Here is a 20276-nt window from a genome sequence, read left to right as displayed (position 1 = left end):
ACTGCACGTACCAGCCCCAGACCAGCAAGGTGTTTAAGGCCCATGCACAACCACAGCCACAGCAATCGCTCATTTAAGCTAATCATCACTTAACACATTCCAAGAACAACTCACAGTTCTCATGAGCAGAACTATAAATTCAGCCCTACTTAGGGATCTGTACTTTCACTAATCATGGAAATGATGACACGGTGGCCTTTCGGGAGGGTCAGCAGAGCACGTCAGCTGCAGTGGGTCAGCAGGCAAGAATTAACTGTCAATCTGGGCAAGCATGGATGTCTTTTGTCACTGCAGTTGTCCATATCCTTGATTTTCCGGTGCTTTTATATTTCGGACTGTAGCCTTTCAACAATGGGATTTTCCCTCATTAATAATGGTCAAGGGGGCATAGAATAGCCATCTCTGAAAATGTACAAATATTTCATCTTATTTAGATATATGAAGCAAACTTTCTAACTGCTTTCTAATTGATGGACTGCTACATTGCACAGTCTGCAGGCAGCTGCAGCTCAGATTAGTGACTTCATAGGACAATTTGCTTCAGGGCAGGATGATCTACAAAACAAAGGACTTTTTTCTTTTTCAAAAGCAGCTACTAATTTCCAGTTGCACTGTATATGTTGTGTGTCACATTTAGAACCCACTTAGCAGGTTCTGAAGCATATGAAAATCAACGTGGAGTTTGGGAGCTTTGGAAATTCAACCCCAGGAACTGAAAATTGGGCATTTAAAAACTGAGATACCCACAAATAACGTGCTCTATAGGGCACCTGCTAAGAGAAGTATACTAACTTACACTGCATTCTGTATCAGCTTCTGCTTGCATTTCTAGAAGTCCCTAGGAAACCAACTTTACATGATGCTTTTGTGTTTAAATTTGTTCCTAAGGTTTTATAACTTAGAAATAAACAAAAGAAATGCTTTCTAATAATTCACATGTAGTAGAGTTTCATACTCCATTCAAAGTTTACTGCTGTTTATCTCTACAGATCTCAAGTAATCAAGTACACTATGAGTGTAAGGTGCTCAAAACCTTTGAGACAGATACGCATGCATGTAATCTTAGGAGGATTTAAATGTTCTGAATTAGATTAACACATTGATTCTTTTGAACAAAATATGCACATGGATATAGAAATTATTGCTTTTACTATGTATAGCTACTATTCATTAAATTTGAGTGATTTTCAGATTCTCTAGAAAGGCCATAGATTCCCAAGTAACCACTGACTTTATTCTATTTTCACTAATATATCAAGCTTCCATAAGTTTGCTTGCTTATAACATGAGTAACCCAAGTACAGGCTTATTTCACTTCCACTTGCTACCAGACACCTTGCTGGAGAATGATTTGGTGCACATGCCCCCCATGGATAAAGGGGGAACTCCCTTCTGTCTACCTTGCTCACTGAGAGTTGCATTGCAGAACTCATAGCTTTCTGTCTGAATTAAGAAAATCTCTGAAGTCTTTTGTGGTCAGTGGATGCATGCTCCTTATGTACTGGTAAGAGAACAGGAAATTCCACATCCAAAATTAATAATGTAGAGGGTATCTTAAGTTTTCCATGGCTTTCTGTCTTTTCTGTGTGTCCTAGCACTCTATGGACACCTCCTACAGCATCATGCTTGACAAGTCTGTTCTGATTGCTGATCACCAGAAAATGTCCCATTTGTACACTTTTCTGTTTGTTTCTAGTCTCCTAAGAATTCTTAAGTAGCAAGAAAAATAAATGCAGTTACATCTTCCTTTTTATTTTTAATTATTGCTACTATCTTCACACATCTAGAAAAGGACTAAGCTTTGTGTTAGACTTTCAACATGGAAAATACTTCCAAGGTGACAAACATAAATACATTTCTGTTCCCTCTCAGGGAACCCTGTATAACTGACTTGCTTAATTTGTTCTGCATATATGGAGCCAGTTATTTTCCAATCAATTTTTTTACATTCATCCAAGGTTGTTTTATACTCACTTCTTCCCATAATAAAAACTCCAGTCCTGTAAATAAGGCTAGTATACTTTGTTCACCTATGGATGACATTCCTCCATATTCCTACCACATACTGGCTGTTTCATCACGTGCTGTTTGCTTACGCTCAGTTTACCAGGCAATCCGTAATGCTCTATGAAAAGTTTTTTCCTCTTCCTTGTTTATCATACTTTTCATATTTACATTAATTGCAAATTTTATTTGTTGCTGCAGGTCATAGGCACATATGTTAAATAGCTCAGGATCTGCCCTTCTCTGTTTGTATTTTTACATCAGTCCCTTCACTGTATTAAAACAAGCAGTACAACAAGCAGAAATAATGAAACCTTGTTCTCTATGGTGATCAGAGCTTCTGGTGTCAACTAAACTGACAAGAATTGACAATCAAGAATCTGTGAAGTCTCAGTGACTTTTAGGACATGCAGGCACACGTCTGCCTTAACACACATTCTCTAATCGAATGGCCCCCTCACACCATAGCTTTTGTTTTGGTCAGGACCTCTACCTATCCCGCATTTTCATCGAACTTGTAGAAACCTATTACCTTCAACACATCATCTTTATGTAGAAATCTATTAGCCTTAAAACCTCAACCATTCTGTTAGATGTGATCAACAGTCAACAATTTCAAGGGTCACTGGGTTAAGGGTTCACCAGACAGTGTCATTTCACCAGTGTCATTTCTGTATTAGAACAAGCTAGAAACAGGTGATGTTCTTTGTTGAACCCCGTTTGAAGTCTGTTCAGCAACCAAGAACTGTGTACTCAGTTATGCACTGCACTTGTGTAGTAGCTCATGTTTTATTTACAGAAATGTCAAGCCACAGAAACTAGGCATGCTCTTATTTTCCATGTCAAGAAACCTTTCCATTCCTCTCCTTGTTATTGGCGTTTCTTAACAATGCTATAAATATTCAACATCTATGGTTTTGTTCTGCCTAGATCCAAATCCTCCCTGCCCCATCCATTCTTGCCAAACCTTCCTCTCATCATTTTCTCGGGCTCGTGCTGTAAACAGAAGAGTGCAAACTTTCACTGCTCAGCCTCACTTTATATATGCCAGGACACTTTATACATGCCAAAAGTGTGAGTTTCTGGCTTTGCCAAAGCATGCAGAATCACATGCATCAGAAGGATTTTGATCCATGAGCTCTCCCTAGGTGCACATTCCTGCACTATAAACTGACTTGTGGAACAGGCTCATGTTGTGAAGGACTGTACTAAAGACCACTTTTTCTCCTCTGTGTGTTTTGAGAGAGAAAATCATGTAGCTTTTCTCATTTCTCCCACTCTTTCTTTTCTATTTGAAAGCAAAGACATTTGAAAACTGTTTAATGAACTGTAGATTTCTTACGTTTGTTTAATATTTCAGATTTTTAGACGAATTCAAATTATTTGAATTCAAATCTTCAGCACTTGACCCACAATTGTGCCATCACTTGAAAGTGAAAGGAAATACTTTCTAAAAAAATAATTTCCAATGCCACAGACAAACTGACATAATATTATTGGCCCGATTTAAAGTTCATCTCTCTAGCTTTGGAATAAAACAAATCTGCAAAAGCTAGTTTCCAATATACTGGTTTCCTTATATTTAAACTCTGTGCACAGAAACTAGTTAAATGCCTAATCACTGAGACTTCCCTCTGGTTTTGATTTTAAGCAGACAGAAAATCATCTTACAAGGTGTACAACTTGATTATCTGCTTTGAACCTGATGTTCATAAAAAAAACCCTACAGAAAGTGGAAAATATGCTAAATGCAAACACAATAGGCTTCTTTAAAAAGACTTTTAAGTCAGAAACCTGCTAGGCTTAGGTTATTAAAATAAATAATAAAGCTTATTTCCTTTTGTGATAGACAATCTAAAATTGCCATGTACTCATCACCTGATGAGAATTGTAGTAAAAATAAGCAAATACCAAAGAAAAATCTATTCCTAATGCCATAATTATAACAACAGTCTGTGGAGTCCTACTCTTCAACAGCATTTAGGATTTTCATACCATAGATCACATCTGGCTACAAATGTCATCTTTTGTCCTCTCTTTCCACCATATGCTCATGCATACTACCTTCCTTCCAATTCAGAATAAAACTGCTTTCTTGTAACTATTATTATTGTTTCTGACAACTGATTAAAACAGACAAAAGCTTTAACAAATAATACTGCAATAAATACAATGAGGTGCACATCAAATATCCAGACAAAGGAAATATGTGGTTACATACACTGTTAAGTGATATAATGACAGTGGATTTCAAATATGTCAGGTTATTTGAGCTAATTAATATTGGCACACAAAACATGAAAATACAGATTTGAAATCAGACTTTTCTTAACGCTTTTTTATATGCAGCTAGAGAGTGTGTAGAGTGCAGACATGGTGTGCTGTCCTGCCTGCAGAAGAGTGCCAGAGGCTTTGTGAATGTGTTCACTTAGCACTTCACCTACTGCACAAATACACATATTTCATAAAGGATGCAATTTCTGGTTTTCACTATGGGAAAATATTTTTAGGTACTCTGCTCGGGCAGCTGTTCTCATCCTGTCCTGCACACTGCTTATGTGCACTAAACTGAAATACAAACTAGAGTCATAATTGTGTGGGGAAAGTATTATGCATTTTATTATGCTTCCTCTACTGTGACTAATGACTAGACAACCAAGACCAAAGCTGTATCAGATAGTTCATGTGCATCACCAGCAGGTTCCCAGCTGACCGTAAGTTATAGGTATGGTATATAAGCTTTGGAGTAAATGTGCCTAGTTTCTTTATGAAATCAAATACTGGTGTTCGCAGGGTGGGCATAAAGGTAGAAAAAGAAATAAGTTTTGGTTTATGTTACCCAGCACAGAAAACAGAACTGAAAATTAGCATTATAAACTCTGAGTTATTAACAAGTTTTACTTGTCAGCAAAAACTCCAGTGTACATTTAGAATGAGAATTTATATCCCTTTCCACCTTCCCAATCATGTGAGGGAGCTCCAAATTACCTGTTCTAGAAGCAACGCGGCATGGATTCAGGGTAAGGCACAAAGCAGAGGGAACAGAACTGAACTCTGAAGAAGAGCTCTGAAAAAAAACCTTTGACCTCCTTCTCCTATTCCCTTTGGCTTTATTTCACTTTTCTCCCCACAATGTCATCATTCAACAAATAAATTCGTAAAATAAATCTCATATAATAAAAAGGAAGAACCTTTCAATTCCAGCATTTGTGTTGAGTGAAGACTTCTTGGCACAGGCAAAATTTATCATCTTGATCCACTAGGAAAAAAAAAGAGAGAAATAAAAGTAATTGCTTACTTTGTAATAATGTATCTTATCTAAGGTTCTACTGCCTGCTTTGCACAGTCAGTGCTACACATTATACTAAAGCCAGATGAGAAATGTTTAACCCAGGTGCATGGTTTGCAGCCAGATGTCTGTGTTGTAACTTTTATCTTTATATGATTGGTAATTAAATAAGACTACTGTGTCATATTATATTGGGTCACAAAATTATTATGAATACATTAATTGTGACATCGTATTAAGGTGTTAAGTGTGCATGGAATTTCCGATATTACAAATATGATGGAATAGCTTCACATGACAAATATCAAATATTCATCAAAGCAATCAGTCAGTAAAATTGTGCAACCATGTGGGTGCGGGAAGAAAGATGATTCATTTACAGATGTGCTGATGATAAATTTTTCATCACTGCACACAACCTGAGGCACATTCAGGAACCAGACAAGTACTTAAAACAACCAGCGTTACTTTCAACTACACAAACTCTTGCAAAAAATTTGACATAACCTGTCTTCAGCTCCTATTTGAAATAGATTTTCCTAGATGTAATAAATAAAATCCATAAAAATACTCTTTTGGGATTAATTCTCTAAAAATAATAACTGAAAAACTTACTGACTTAACTCTAAAATACCCCATCTCCCTTCCAGGTGTGACTTTTGCTGCTAATAGTAATATCTGCAACAGGTTGGGTAGACTGGTATTATTTATCTTTCCTAAAGCTTCTAAAAACTTGTTTTAATTCCTAGAGGCTCTGCAAATTATCTGTCCCAGAAACAAGGCAGCATTGTTCAGAAAGAGGGATGTGAGAGATGCAGGTGCCATGTTCCAGTTCGTTAATTCCTACATTACAGTGCAACCTAATGTTAACCCATAACATGGGAATAAAGTTCTTCTGCTTAGAGGAAGCCCTAATGAAAATCTTCGAATTATTGTGAAGAACAATGCAAGTTTTCAGGAAGCAATTAACTGCTTGACTGAGAATATCCCTGCTTTTTATTTTATCTAAAGCTCATGGGTGGTATTTTGAAACATTTAATTGAACTCACTCAGTCTTGATTATGGTTTGGGATTTCCCTCTGTGTAGGGCGATCCATAGGGAATGCCATTCATACCAACACTGAAGAAGAGCACGATGACTCAGCTGATTAATTGGCTTTCTTTTTTCTTATTGAGAAGCAAGGATTTGCCTTCCCCAAACGCTAAAGTGATCATTGTCAAGCTCATGTTATAACTTACATAGCCTTGGTCACCCCTGATTCATGTTCCAAGAGAAGGAGATAACCTGTAACCTATGCTCTGTTACCCAGCTGTATGACCGATAGCAGCACTGCACCCAGTGTTTTCTGTTCACCGTGAAGTCCTTGGCATTTGTGGGGAGAAATGTTTCTGTTCCTGTTACTTTCTGATCAAGATTCAGCCCAAATTTGGAATCAACCATAAACCCAGGGTTTATGGGTTCTGACAGCAGTCTGAATTGCTATCTAGACAAGTAGCTACTGAAACTGGAGCACCTGTATTTTGCTAGATAAATACAGAGAATAAATAAAGAACATAGCACAGAATCTGTAGATGGGCCATATCTCTAATTTCCATTCCAAAAATTTGCTGAATTTATTAGCCAAGTTAACAGAAGAAAAAAAAGGCTACTTGTAAAAAATCTTAAGTAAACATGGAGCTTTTTTCTTTTCTTTCATTAATAGGTAAATCACAACAGAAACATAGCCAGTGTACAAGCAATGTATGTGATCATTGTCATGAAATGCCTACAGTGTCAATGGACTTAATGACAGTTAAACAAATCTCAATTAAAGGCACAGTGATTCTAGACAGACAAAACACATCATTCTCCCAGCTTCCCACTAGGTAGGTCTCCAAGCATGGAAAGGTTGCCAGCTATGGGGAACAGTTTAGAAAGTTAATGACAGCAAAAATGGGATTCACTGGAGGCTAATGCTAGCTCCAGTAAGCATTGCCAGAGGCCTGACATGAAGAAACAAGTAGCATTTCAAGCAGACTGCAAAGCCAAGGGAAAGATTAACATCTGTCAGAATCAGCTACAGATAAGATTCTTACTGATCTTTGAACGTTACGTAAATTTAGAAGGACTAAAAGGAAATTTAAAGAAAATAATCACCTGTCTCTGGATTTGGTTTATAAACGTGAAATACCTCTTCCTACATTTCAGCTATACATTTTCAAATAGCTGTGTGTGATGTAGCTCAATGTTATGAGGCAGAAGAGGTATTTCCTCCAACTTATTCACTGTCAAGCTTAGTCTTGTATGAAAAGCAGGGACAGGGAGCAGTTTTGTTGCTGTATCTACCATTGCTGTTACTAGCCTCCAAGCCATTGAGTTTTATGTTTAGGCTATTTTGCTGTGGATTTTGTTTCTGCCTTATCCCTGTCTATCTCTACTAATAAGATTAAGACGTTGCTCACATTCTTCTAATTAAAACATTGTAATTCTGGGAAGAGATTCCAAGTCTTCTTTTAGCAGGGTAATCAGTAGATCTGTGAGTTCAAGTTACCATTTTTTAACACCAAACTTTGCACAAAGATAGCATTCTTCCATGCAGGCCATAACTCTTTATCCACACTGGTTTGAATAACATGGCTCCATTTTGTAGCAGTGGTATCAACAGTATTTGCTGCAGTGCTGTCTCAGGCTGAGCAGTTTACAGGTTTTGCAATTGCCATCCTTCTCAGTAGTTTAAGCAACCAAAGGCTCTTCATATCTTGTCATGCTAGGAAGATATGTGCATTTGTCTACAGCATTTTTTCCTTATTAAATTGGAAGAAGCATGATCTGAACTTCAAGCTGTATTGCTCTTACCAGCTGTAGCCTTCAAATATTATTTACAAGTCATTATTTCTGTAGCTTCTTATTCCTATAGCAAGTTACCATTCTACAACTTTCAAAGTACCTCCTCGCACTCTGACTCCTTCCCCCAGATCTTCTATAAGATATGTGATGCAGTACTAAAATAAGTTTTTGTTTAATCAGCTTCTGCAAAATTGTTTTGATGACTGTAGGGTGAGAAAACCTTTACAGCAGTTTACTCTTCCAATTTCTAAGACTTCACACATTCAATCTATTGATTCTTCTCACTATGGAAATGGAAAAAAGGTTTATACCTAATATAATAAAGACAGCAAGGAAAATAATATGCTGGTAAACACAATAACAGTAGTCTTCTAATTCCGGCTTACTTTTATTAGCATTCCCCGATTTCAGACTCTGCATACCAGGAAAGTCAGTGAACCCCACAGTAATTTGAAGTGCAAACAGCATAAAGATGTGCAACGACATCAGCGATTAGCATTGCTCTGCAATTTAGGCATTCAGATTTATTCAGACTTAGAACAAGGCCAAAAAGAGTTCTAGAAAAAGTGGTAGAAACATGCAAGTGCACAACTAAAAAGAAAGAGATGCATCTTCCCCTTTATACCTTTTGGTTGTAGATAAAGCATGCATTCAGCAACCAGATGACACTAGAAAACAGAAAAAAAAAAAACATTTAAGAACCCTCCAAATGTTCCTAACACAAGTGTGTTGCCAAATACAGATTTATAGGAATTGTTGAGGATGACAGGTTTCCTGTTCGGAATCAGAGGTTGCTGAAGGCTGAACTTCATTTAAACTTCTTTGCACTTTGTTCTTTGCTTAAAGGATTCCCATGAACTAGGGAGTGAATAGTACAAGAAAGGATGGGATCTTTTCTTTACAGTTTTCTGATGAACTGTCCTTTTGCACAAAATGGCTGTATGACCAGAACTGTACAAAGAACACAAGCATTTATTTCAGAGACAGCTGCAGACTCCCAGCAAGGGAGGACATCTCGCACTCTGTGTCATCCTTCACTTGCTCTGCGTATTACTGATCGCTGTCGAGGCTTTGTGTGAGGTATGGATGTTGCAGAGTGGTCAGGCTCCAGAGGCTGCTGGTCCAAGAGCCAAACAAATCCCTTCGCAGACTTAAATTTCACCTTAAATGTCATTGAACCTTAAATGTCTGGGTGGGGAAGAAAAACCTCCTATCTTAAAACATTCACAACAGCTGCCTCCCCTCAAACTCTGACATAATACAAAGACAGCAAACTCCTACTCGCCCACTGCTCACTGGGTCTGTGGCCAGAAGCCCACACCATACAGCTAAAATATGGACCCAGTTCAAACTGTCTTTGCTCTCTGGGAGCATTAGTCAGATATTTTGTGCAACAGCTGCCTGACACACTCAGGATTTTGGGAGTTTTGCACAGTGTAGAAGTTTGGACTGTATTTTTTGGCCTCAGGTTTAGTGTCAGGGTCTCAAGTAAAGCAGAGCTCAGATCCTCAGAGCATAGGAATGAAGTAACCTCCTTCATTCAAGGATTCAAGGAAATTCAGTACAAGGAAATGCAGTTTGATTTAATTTTTGTGAATCTGTACGTTGTTGCTAATGTACAGAATCCACCATGTTTTGTTACTACCTCTCTTTACAGTTGCCAGTGGCTGTCTGGCACTGCAACTGTGTGAGCCGCTGTGCAATGCGTCAATGCAGTAATGGGTAAATACCTTCCACAGACAATCAAAGTCAAGATGCTTAGGACAACAAGAGGTCTAATGTGCACTGCAATGAAGACTGGGTAGGGCAGCAACTCCAAGGCAGCTGGTCTCAATGTGTGAAAGCAGAAGGCAAGGAGAACCGCAAATAAAGGAGAGGACACAGGCAGAAAGCATGTGGAGCAGACAGCACTGGGAGCTGGAGAGAAAACAAAAGGGAGTAGTCAAGACATAGGCCTGACCAGGGGCAGGACTGAGTTCCAGAGAATACAAGACTTTACCAGCAGGAACATATTGCTTGGTCCTTGAGCGTGCTGGCAGCAAATCATTATCAGATTAGCACAACTGTCACACAGAACAGCTGCTCTGTTTAGCCAGGGAATGCACAGGTCTGTCAGGCCCTGATGGAACGGTTTAGTGCAAGTGCCTGTCATGTGTGTGTGCTGCTGTACCACCTAATCTTGGTAGCAGTCACAGGCTGGACTTGATATTGGTAAACCCATTCTCCTATTGCTTTTTAATCCATTCATTCCATAAAGAAAAGTGCAAAAAAGGATTATGGTAAAGAGAGAATGTATGGAGTACAAACACTGGCAAAACCACACCTGTGTTTCTACCACTTGAGGCTCACATGCACACACAAAAATACAATGAACAAAGAAGGACAAAGAAGTGCAAAGAAATAGGATCTGTTTCCCAAACTTACTGAACACTTCTGCAGATCAACTTTGCAATGGTTTACTCTGCTGTCAATTAATCAAGACAATATCCTAGGCTGAACACAGCTCAGAACAGAAAAAAACCAGATACAGGGAAAAACATGTAGGTATGGAGCATTTTGCATAATGTCAATGCATTTACACAGAAACCTTAAGTAGTTTCTGAGTACAAACATAGAAAGTATGAGAGCATACAGGTACCGCAGTTCACAAAACAGCTCTGTTTCTTCATGGAAAATGATGTAGCATCATTGCTTCTGAAGTGCTAGAACTCAAAGATGAAATCCTATTTGCTTGTTTCCCTTTTCTCATCATGTCCAGATCAGCCAAAAAATTAGAACAAACGGCTTAAAGGTCTAAGCAATAGCAAGAACCTTGTGTTTTTCTTGGTAAACCACCCTAGATGTCAGGAGACTCACTTCTGTAAGAACTACTTGTGCTTCCAGAGAACATTACACCAGTTACACAGATGATACTGCAATCTGATAAGTCCTTCAGCATTTCTGTGTTTTACTTTATTTGGCAGCGTTTCCAGATATTTTTGTGGACAGCTCTGCTACAGACCCTGTTCTTAGGAGATTTTACCCGCTCATTTCAACATTGCACCAGATTTAAAAGGGTCTTGCTGTGCAGAGAAATAAAACTGTTTTTTCCACACTGTTAGTAACTTCCAGGTTTTAAGTCACCAGAAACTACTAAAAAGCTTTCAAAGTCAAAAGGTTTTCTTGCACCCAGCTAAACTATTTCCTTAGTTTAGATAGCAAAAAGCACAATTATTTCACACTTCTGTACTGGACTACTTAGGAGTTCTAGGGAAATTGCTTTGAATGCAAATTAAATAGAAAAGGCAGGTGGAGTACAAGAATTTGAGCATCACTGCATTTTACGATCTTCAGAACAAGGTCAGGCTTTGCAATGAGAAGATATACAAATATCTTCAAAACCTTTGCACGTCACCTTGTGTGTGGAAGGACACAAGCCACTGCTCTCCAGTGCCTATGTCCGGTAGTCATCCAGAAATTATGTACTTCTCAAATTTACAGGATACAACAAAGAATACATAGTCAAACTGCCAATGAACAACAGCCCAATTACTTAGGCTTTTATACATTCAATTCAACTTGGGGCATGTTGATTTAAAGAAAAATATTACCATTTTGATTTAATCAGAAGTATTATTCCCATACCTCATGTGGACTTTTAACAAGGTGGGTTAAATGTAGTTAGAATAAGGTGGGCCCAGAATGAACATGACTGCTGTGGGGTCAATACACATTTTCAGCTGCAATGAAATTAAGGAAGTCAATTTCTAAAGCTCTTGTCTGAGTTTTCTTGTCACAATTTCCATATTGCCGTGTAAAGTAAATAATTAGAAAGTGAATTCAATCACTAGTAAGGTAATCGAATTCCGTAGGTCTCACAAAGGTAAAATAGATTTAAAAATAGGAAAGAATATCCTAGAACTGCAAAAGGAAAAAAAAAAGGGGGGGGGGGCGGGCAGGGGGAGCAAGGGGGAAAAGGAGCATAGCATAGCTACTGCTTGGCAAGAATCCTATGTTATTCTTCAGGTTCTTCACTTGCTATAGGAATAACTTCTACTGATGGATTTGATAAGCTGGTGGTGAGGCCCATTTGATTCAGTGCTTGTAAAATGATTTGACATTGTTGGATGGAAGATCCTATATATGCAATGTAATATCCTGTTTCAATATTGACTATTTCTCCACTAATCTCAGCAATCTCTGAATGAACACAAGAGCATTTCCATTTTGTAAGGTGGAAGTTTTATTTTGCAACCCTTTGTCTATATCCTTAAGGGCTTTTTAACAGAAAAAAATCCAGCACATCATTTTGAACTGCTCTGGCTACAAGACTTTTTATCAAGTGGAGCCAGATCCTCAGCTTCAACAGAACATACATTTTAAAGTTCTCTCAACCCTAGCCTTCACTGCTGCATCCTTCCTGTATTTGACATACAAGTACAGACAGACTTAACTTCCCTTTTGTATTTTCAGAATTCCTGCCCCATTAAAATATCATTGAGGCTTTTAAAATAGTTATAAAAGCACTGGAAGATTTGTAGAAGACAAAAGTCCTTTTTAATGTAAAGACTGAATAGAACAAGAAAGCCTGAAGCGCTTTCAGGCATCAAGTATTAAAAGTCAGGAGGATCTTGGCCATAACTTCTGGATGCTCTATGTACTTACATAACGTTCTTTTCCAAATTCAGAATCTAGAGAAACATTACAGATTATGGAATCTGATCATGACATACCACCTCATTTTTATTTTCTACCTCATTTTTTGAGTCACCACATTTTATGCATTACACTAGAATGCATGTTCAGTCGCTAAAAATCTCACTTGTTTGAACTTTTTTTTGTACAGTGGTAGAAAAGTGAAAAATTATTTTTAAAGTGAGAATTATGAGTTTAAATAAGAACTAAAGCTAGCATTGCTATTAGGATTCAGCTGGTTCTTATTAATCAGGGTTTGGACAAGAATCAGGATTTATATTCCCTTTTGAATAACTGGAATAAGATCACTAGTTGGAAAAGTTTACTGGCCCTTAAATATATTGTATGTTTCTGCTTAACTACTTATGGATGTAAGATGGGATAGTAACATTGCAGTCTGATAACCCTCATACTTTCTTTTCCCAGATGAATTCCAGTTTGATTTTGGTAGTTTCACAGTTTGAAATTCCAGCTCTTTCACTTCTGGTCATTTTGTATTGGAAACCTCAGGACCAAATATAGCAAGCTAGACACTTCACAGAACCAGCTGAAGATTAATTTGGGAAAGGTGGGGGGAGAGAGAGAGAGGACAGGCCGTGCACCCACCCTCATGTGGCTCTTTGGACTCGCTGTTTTAAGCAGCAGCTGGGGAATGACTCCTCTTCTTGTGTTTGGCAGGACCTTCAGGTGAGCAGCAATCTTTCATGCTGGCTGGCAGCTGGGTAGGATGAAGGCATCTGTTTCCATAGACGTCAAAGGCATCCAACTTTATATGGGTGGGATGATTTATCCCATTTATGCTGCAGTAGTTTTCCTGTCAGTTAGTGCCCGAGATCTTTAGTCATTCCTTTGTGCCAATGAATTAGGATTTATGTAACCCTGGAGTCCTATAAAATATATATACAGTTTGAAGTCTGTATTCAAAGTTCCAAAGTTATCATCACATGTCAATCATTAATTTCAGGATTTGCTTTATAGATTATAATATAGGGATGATATACAACTGTAGCATGCTCAGATAAATTCTAGCCAGCATTTTTATTTCTAGCTCACCTAATTTTACCAGGTTTATCCCATTGAGGCCACGAACTTCAGAAGAATCAGATCCACATGCTCCTTTCTAAGGCTGTTTTCTGGCATTTATTTTCAGAAAAACTTCTCACTAGTTTTGGTAAGTGACAATTAATTCATTTTTCCTACACCGTATTTAAGGAGATTTTTATCCTGACAGAGACAACTTCTGTACCTTTTATTTAATGACTGTCAGTCTGTCTTTGTTATCTTAAACAGGATAAAATTTTCTCTCCTGTCAGGGTGGCTCTGTGCATGTCTCACACTCTACTAAAAGCCAGTCTGTCACAAGAAGAGCTGCATCCCATCGCAAGTTTTCACTGGTATGGCCATCATGACCTGAAGATCATGTATTGTTTTCCAAGAGAAGCCACATTTTAGATGACTGTTGGTGACTCTAAATTCCCATGAGCATATTCTACAAGTCAGAGTATCATGATGCCAAACAGTACATTCTTAGAAACAGAAGTCTTCTGTTTGACAACTCAGCAGTTACAAAGTGAGCCTTTTAAAGTTGAGCTCTGTCTGTCCCGTGTCGCGAGTCTCTCCACTACTGCAAGAAAGCACTGCCTGTGGCTGGAGGCTGGATGTCTCCCATCAGGTAGCTTCACTCAGCACCCTGTGCTCTGATGGAATGGAGTGTCAATGAAGGTGATGGGCAATAGATATTTTTTTTTTCCTCTTTTTGGGCTTCTCTACAGAGGCACTAGCAATTTAAATAGTTATGTACTGGTTCAGAAGGATAAAAGTGATAAAACTAGGCTCCTGCAAATCAGCCATTCCCATTGCTTATGCCCCAATAAGCATAAAATAAAACCTAAGAAGAAGTGTTTTCCACAGCCTTACTGGTTTGATTTGGTGAATCTCCACTGTGCAGGTCAAGACTCATAGTGCTGTTTCCCCTTAAGTACCCAAAAGGGACAGACACGTCATGGGCTGTCAAGCATTCTTGTTATTACTCTTGCCTAGACTAAACCTGAGTCAGAAACCTAGAGGTAGATGTTTATTGCTCATCCTGTGATGACGATGATCATGGTGACATGATGCATGCTCACTGCTGCGGGGCAGCATTTTTCTCAGTCTATTGCTCTCCCTAGAAATACTCAAAGGAACGTTTCAGTACTGGAGGCATTTGGAACAAAAGGAAGTGTATGAGACACAGGTAGCTTCCAACTGGCTCTTTAGTGTACATAAAGCTCTTATTTACAGGATGAGTCACTGTAGATATAATACAGGAGTGAAATCTCAAGTCCATTAGAAATTCCCATTTTCTTGCTCATCAGCCAAGATCAAGGGAAAGATGAAATGCAGTGCTTCTGACATGGCTCTTAGTCATAATGGCTTAAGGATTCCCTTCAAAGCTTCTCAGGTCTCAGAAACTTCTTCCCTGAATTGCTACTGCTGTATTTTAATTCATATACCTGTTCAAATGTTTCAGTGAGGAAGATGTGCCAATAGACACTTTCTCTTTAACAGCAACTGCTTCCCTCATTTCTCTCTTACTACCAGAAGCAGCAAGATAAAACACACACGCTACCTGTTGCTTATTTTGGTGACCCTCATGATCCCATTTGCTGCGTAGACAGTTAAGCATACCATCCATCATTGCAAATAATACCAGAAAACAAGTGACAGTGACTCGCTGCAAACCATCTACTATCAGTAGCCCTAGCACAGCACACATGCTCCATGTTGTATCATTGGGAATAATTGCTCAAATTTCACTGCTGGGTCAAACCCTATATAGTATGAACTACTTCTTTTGTCATTATTTAATAAAGTAATCATTTCTCATCTCTGAAATGGAGAAGTCTCATCAAATACTTTTGGGGGCTCTATTGGTTCATTCAATACTCTGAAAACTATCATTTCCTGTTCTTACAATGCTGGTTTTCTTCTATTTCCTGTAATCTGAATTAGAAAATTGGTAAATCAGATGTGTGTTCTCACAAGCCTAATCCCTTGTTCTTCCACTCCTTCTGCATGAACTGCATGAGAATACAGAGTAGATAGGTTATCTGCACTAGGGAGCTCACTTCTGAAGCATGTGTCATCTCATTAAATTGAGATGTATCAGGGTTTCTGTAATCACAAAGTCAGAAAGATGTAAATATCCTTTTTGTGTATTTTTCGCACGTCCCTAAGTAGGCCAACAACTTCAAGAATGACAGAAAACAACACTCCAAATTCTATCATGCTTTAGATTACAACATTCTATGCCAATGTTTATTTTCATTTAGAAAATAATTTACTTGCTGTATTTGACTGAACCAAACTGAGCATTAATTTATCTTTCCTCTCACTAGCGTAGAAGCTACTTTAATGGAATCTGGTGAATGTGAAATCAGAAGGCTGTACTGTCTTCTCTATTAAAATTAGACACTAAAAATATTCTGTATTACAGACAAACATACCTCATTTTTACTGACATTAATAGCAGTAATACCGCATTGGCAGCCCAATTCAATTCTAGTGCTTCACTTTACCTAGTCAGGTACCACTGGAATCAGCAGGATACCCAACAACCTCAAGGCCTACAAGACAGACAGGTTCTTAAATATTATCATTGGTTTCTGTGTTCTAACAGCCTAATCAGTACTCTGTGTGCAGCAAACAGAAAGTATCTAGGATAAAAACTGAGACAAAATTAAAGCCTTACTGGTGCATTATGAACAACAAGCAACAAAAAGGCTGGTCAAAGCGTTTTGGAAAATTTTGTTCCTTCAATTCAAGCCACAGCACACTTCATGCAAGCTGAGGATGCTCCCACCTGTTTAATACTATGACAGTAGATACATGAAGCATCACAGGTGTCCTGGTATAAAATCAAGGCTTGGTCTTAAGTTTCCACTTCATGCTGGTAGAACTGCAACATAGCTTTAATTACTGATTGCTCCAGCAGGTTTTTATTTGTTTTCCTGGTCTTTCAAGCCTTACATCATGAGATTTCACAGAGCAATATAATCAGCATATTTACAGGCTAGTATAATGCTAAGATAAAAACCTAAAAGGAAAAAAAAATGGCATTCTTCAAGGAAAGCAAGAATACATTCCAACCAGACATGATGGAATTGCACACTTTTTAATAGAGTGTATATTAATCTCCACCAAACTAATAATGAGGAACTTTTTCCTGCTCACCCCATCTCCACTCAAATTTAGGAAAAGCACATGGCAATAAACACTCAGATCACACTGTCAGCAAAAGCTAATTGGAAAATTAATTGGGCTGAAAAATGAAAAGTTTTCAGTGCTGAATGCACATCCTCAGCCCTTACAGCTCACTATAGAAAACTATTCTGTGCTTCTGAATGGAAAGTAAGTCATTATTTTGCAAAAAATCACATTTTTTTTAACCTATAAAGTTTGGTGGCTGGAGCTAAATCATGTGCAATTTAAAAATAAATGTAAATGTTTTAGCTGTTTAAGTGAAGTAATCGCTTAATCGAAAATGATCACTCTCATTTGTCTCAAAAGAACGAGTATGAAATTCAGCAGTAGTGCAGCCTGACTATTAATGACTGAATCCTGTTTTCTAACTTACAGCATTTGGGGGACTCAGCCAATATAGAAACATTAGGAATCATCTTTGTAGAGCTGTATGAGACACTGTAAGGCAGGGATTTGCCCCAGAGGAGATGGCTGTGATTTGATAGTCGGAGCCTTCATTGTACTAGTGCTGTGTTTGTAAACTAAACCTTAGAGGTTCTCGCTACAGCAGCACTGGCTGGCTGTCAGCTGGCCTAGCAGGGAAGCTTTGTATACGCTTGTGGCTAAAACTTCTATTGTTCTTGGTCATGACAAAACACATTTTGCTTCACCTCCCAATGATTGTTCTAGAAGTATCACGCTCATTTTAAAAAGCTGCGTTATTGTTGATCCTGAAAAAAAACCCTGGATGACCGGTCTCTGAGTGCTGGTTCTAGTTGATACAAGGCAGTACAGCGAGACCACAATATGTGCTGGAAACTGAATTACCAGAATTCATGTTCCTTTAAGACTTAAATATATCTTAACTGTATTACATTGGCAGCAAAGAAGAATGCAGGTGTTTCTCTTCATTCTATAGTATGAGAAAAAAGAAAATTGTTCCTAATCTCAAGGATGATTCTCAGTGATCTGAATGCCCTGGGACTGACGGGTACTGGGAAGTTCTTATAAGCCCCAGTGCAGACTTCCCTACTGGAAAGCTATCCATTGTTCATGATATCATGGTCAAACATAACCAGAAATAAGAAACATCAGAAGACCACGAACTTTCTGAAATGTAACTGTATGTTTTTCAAGTGAATTTCAAGTAGCAGCCTTTCACCTGACTCCCCCAGCCTTTCCTGCTGAGTCAATGAAAGAGCAAAATCAATCCACTTTGCACACAAATGTAAAAATACCCCTGAAACGTAGTAAAACATGGTGTTGATGTTCTGACAGTTACCATCAAGTATATATGATGTTATTCTGTCTAAACAGCTGATTTTGGAAGAACACATAACTGGAAGGAACCCTCCTGGTTTGGTTAAGTCCAGTCACTTCTGCTTAAAATATAGCCCCCAGAAAAGCTATTCAAAACATTAGGATTGTGACAAATGTGCAAAAGAAGTATTTCTGATTTGTTCTGACAGAGCTGAATACCTGGGGGAGGACTTTATGTGGGTTAAACATCACCACTGCTAGTCTGCTGGAGTTGTGTTAAATCAAGCTTCCATTTTCCCCTCCTTCAGAAAGCTTAAAATAAAACATTAACATTCTTGAAGCGAGAAGTGGCATTGTTCAGTGTCCTGGGGAAGAAGAGTGGGTGATGTCCTGGAGTCCAATCTTCCACGCTGGATTTCCAGTGGTATATACATATACAAGTGGTAGTCATGAAATGGAACGACTACAACATAGTACACTGGTCTTTCTCCCCACTGTAATGATATTTTATCAAAGCTTCCAGGTTTGAAAGAGCTAGATAGAATTCTGTATTCCAGCAAAAACAGAGCTGCCAAATTCAGCAGCAGTTTTCACAGAGAAGTGTCAAATTTATAAACTGCTCTTGGAATTCCAAAACTCTCACATGTATCTTTACATGCTTTATATCCCAGTTGCTAAGTGTTGAAGTACTGCAATCTGAATTGCAATTGATCTGGAATCAAGAGCCACAGGTGAGGGGTTTTACATGGAACAGAGATCTGGCAACACTTTCAAGCACTGATATTCCTATTGGAAGCAATTAATTTAGTACATTCACTAAATTTTCAGTCTAAATATGTTTCCAGGCAACACACACTTTTCCTCCATTCTTCCTCACATTCTGTGGGATAACTGTTTAAAAAACTAGGAATTCCCTACATATACTTGTCTTGTTTGGCACTTGTTTCACTTACAGGTGTGTGCAAGCAAAGAGTTTTTGAAGACACAGAACCACTTGTGTTTTTTATGTGATCCATTTCTCCACTCTTACATTAAGCCCCTTGTAACATTGCTTTTAGACTGTTCAGCTTTTACTAATGGCATCTTTATTGCATGATTGCCAAATAAGCAGATAAATAGGGAGACTGATCACCTATATTTCATTTTTATTACCTTTTTCAGACAGCCCTTAGATCAGTTGGTAAATATTGTATTTGTTCTACTGTAAACCCCCATGAAGCACTCATGTGTAAATAGCATTTTACATATTTAGAATGCGCCACAACTCCTACTATATGTGCTGAGACTAAGAGATTAAAATGAAGTGGGGTTTATTACCCCCCAGGTCTGCAATCCTGAATGCATGTAAATGCTGAAGAAATACTTCAGTAGGGTATCTCTAGGAATGGTAGGTAGAGAGGAATAGTATATAGATGCTGTCTTCAGCACCATTTGAATAACACTGCATCATTTACTGGATTCTGCCACAAGCGGGAATCCGGGAATAAGACAGTAAAAGAACTTAAAAAAAAAAAAAAAAACAGCTGAAAATAAACTCTTGTGGTTATAAAACCAGCCAGTTGGAAGTGAAACACTGTTTTCTTAGGGTGGCAGAACAGCTGGAAAAGTTGTTGGATTACTTTTGGCAGTGGCCGGCATATTATAGCTCTATCATTACTGTTACTAAACTGTCAAAAGTCCACTGAAAGGTTTATTACTTTACTAGTGCATTCTTGCAAAAATATAGGATACTCAATCTGCTAGCATGAAGCTTTGGATTTTAGAACTTTGTTTGACCTTTCTGACACAGTCATACCACTGTAACTAGCTTAACTCCTAAATACTTTAACACAGGTACAGTAGAACATAAGCTATGATCTACAGACAGAGCAGATCCAAGGAGTGGCCAAATCATTGCAGAAGTGTTGCAAAATGTGATACAACAGGCACAAAACTGATTGACTCCGGTGCCCTGCACTGCTTAAAAACAGACTTGGAAGATTTCAGTTAGATTTTTAAAAA

At 38.2% G+C, this 20276-nt stretch overlaps 2 protein-coding genes across 42 annotated transcripts in view; one reads left to right on the top strand and one right to left on the bottom strand.

Annotated features, from left to right (window-relative positions):
• LOC308054670 (uncharacterized protein) overlaps positions 1-20276 on the bottom strand; it is a 168955-nt gene that overhangs the window by 76977 nt on the left and 71702 nt on the right. For 10 of the 37 annotated variants that reach the window (XR_013924178.1, XR_013924179.1, XM_080367862.1 and 7 more), the window contains one exon: positions 5196-5263. The exons of 21 other annotated variants lie outside the window; for them this stretch is intronic. Coding sequence is in view for 11 of the 16 variants with exons in the window: in XM_080367862.1 (XP_080223988.1) it covers positions 5196-5263 (68 nt within the window). In the remaining 5 variants the exon portion in view is untranslated. 6 more of the 37 variants (XR_013924177.1, XM_080367865.1, XR_013924195.1 and 3 more) reach the window with 4 other exon arrangements.
• Positions 1-20276, top strand: part of NGF (nerve growth factor) — a 34388-nt gene that overhangs the window by 7461 nt on the left and 6651 nt on the right. The window contains exon 1 of one of the 5 annotated variants that reach the window (XM_080367873.1): positions 13691-13965. The exons of the other annotated variants lie outside the window; for them this stretch is intronic. The gene's annotated coding sequence lies outside the window, so the exon portion shown is untranslated. Of the gene's footprint in view, positions 1-13690; positions 13966-20276 lie in introns of those variants that run through there. 5 annotated transcript variants of the gene reach the window in all.

Source organism: Falco punctatus (assembly GCF_963210335.1).
Source record: "Falco punctatus genome assembly, chromosome: 17".
Lineage (NCBI taxonomy): Eukaryota > Metazoa > Chordata > Aves > Falconiformes > Falconidae > Falco > Falco punctatus.
Note: the sequence above shows the minus strand (reverse complement) of the source record. Positions and strands in the feature narration are given on the sequence as shown.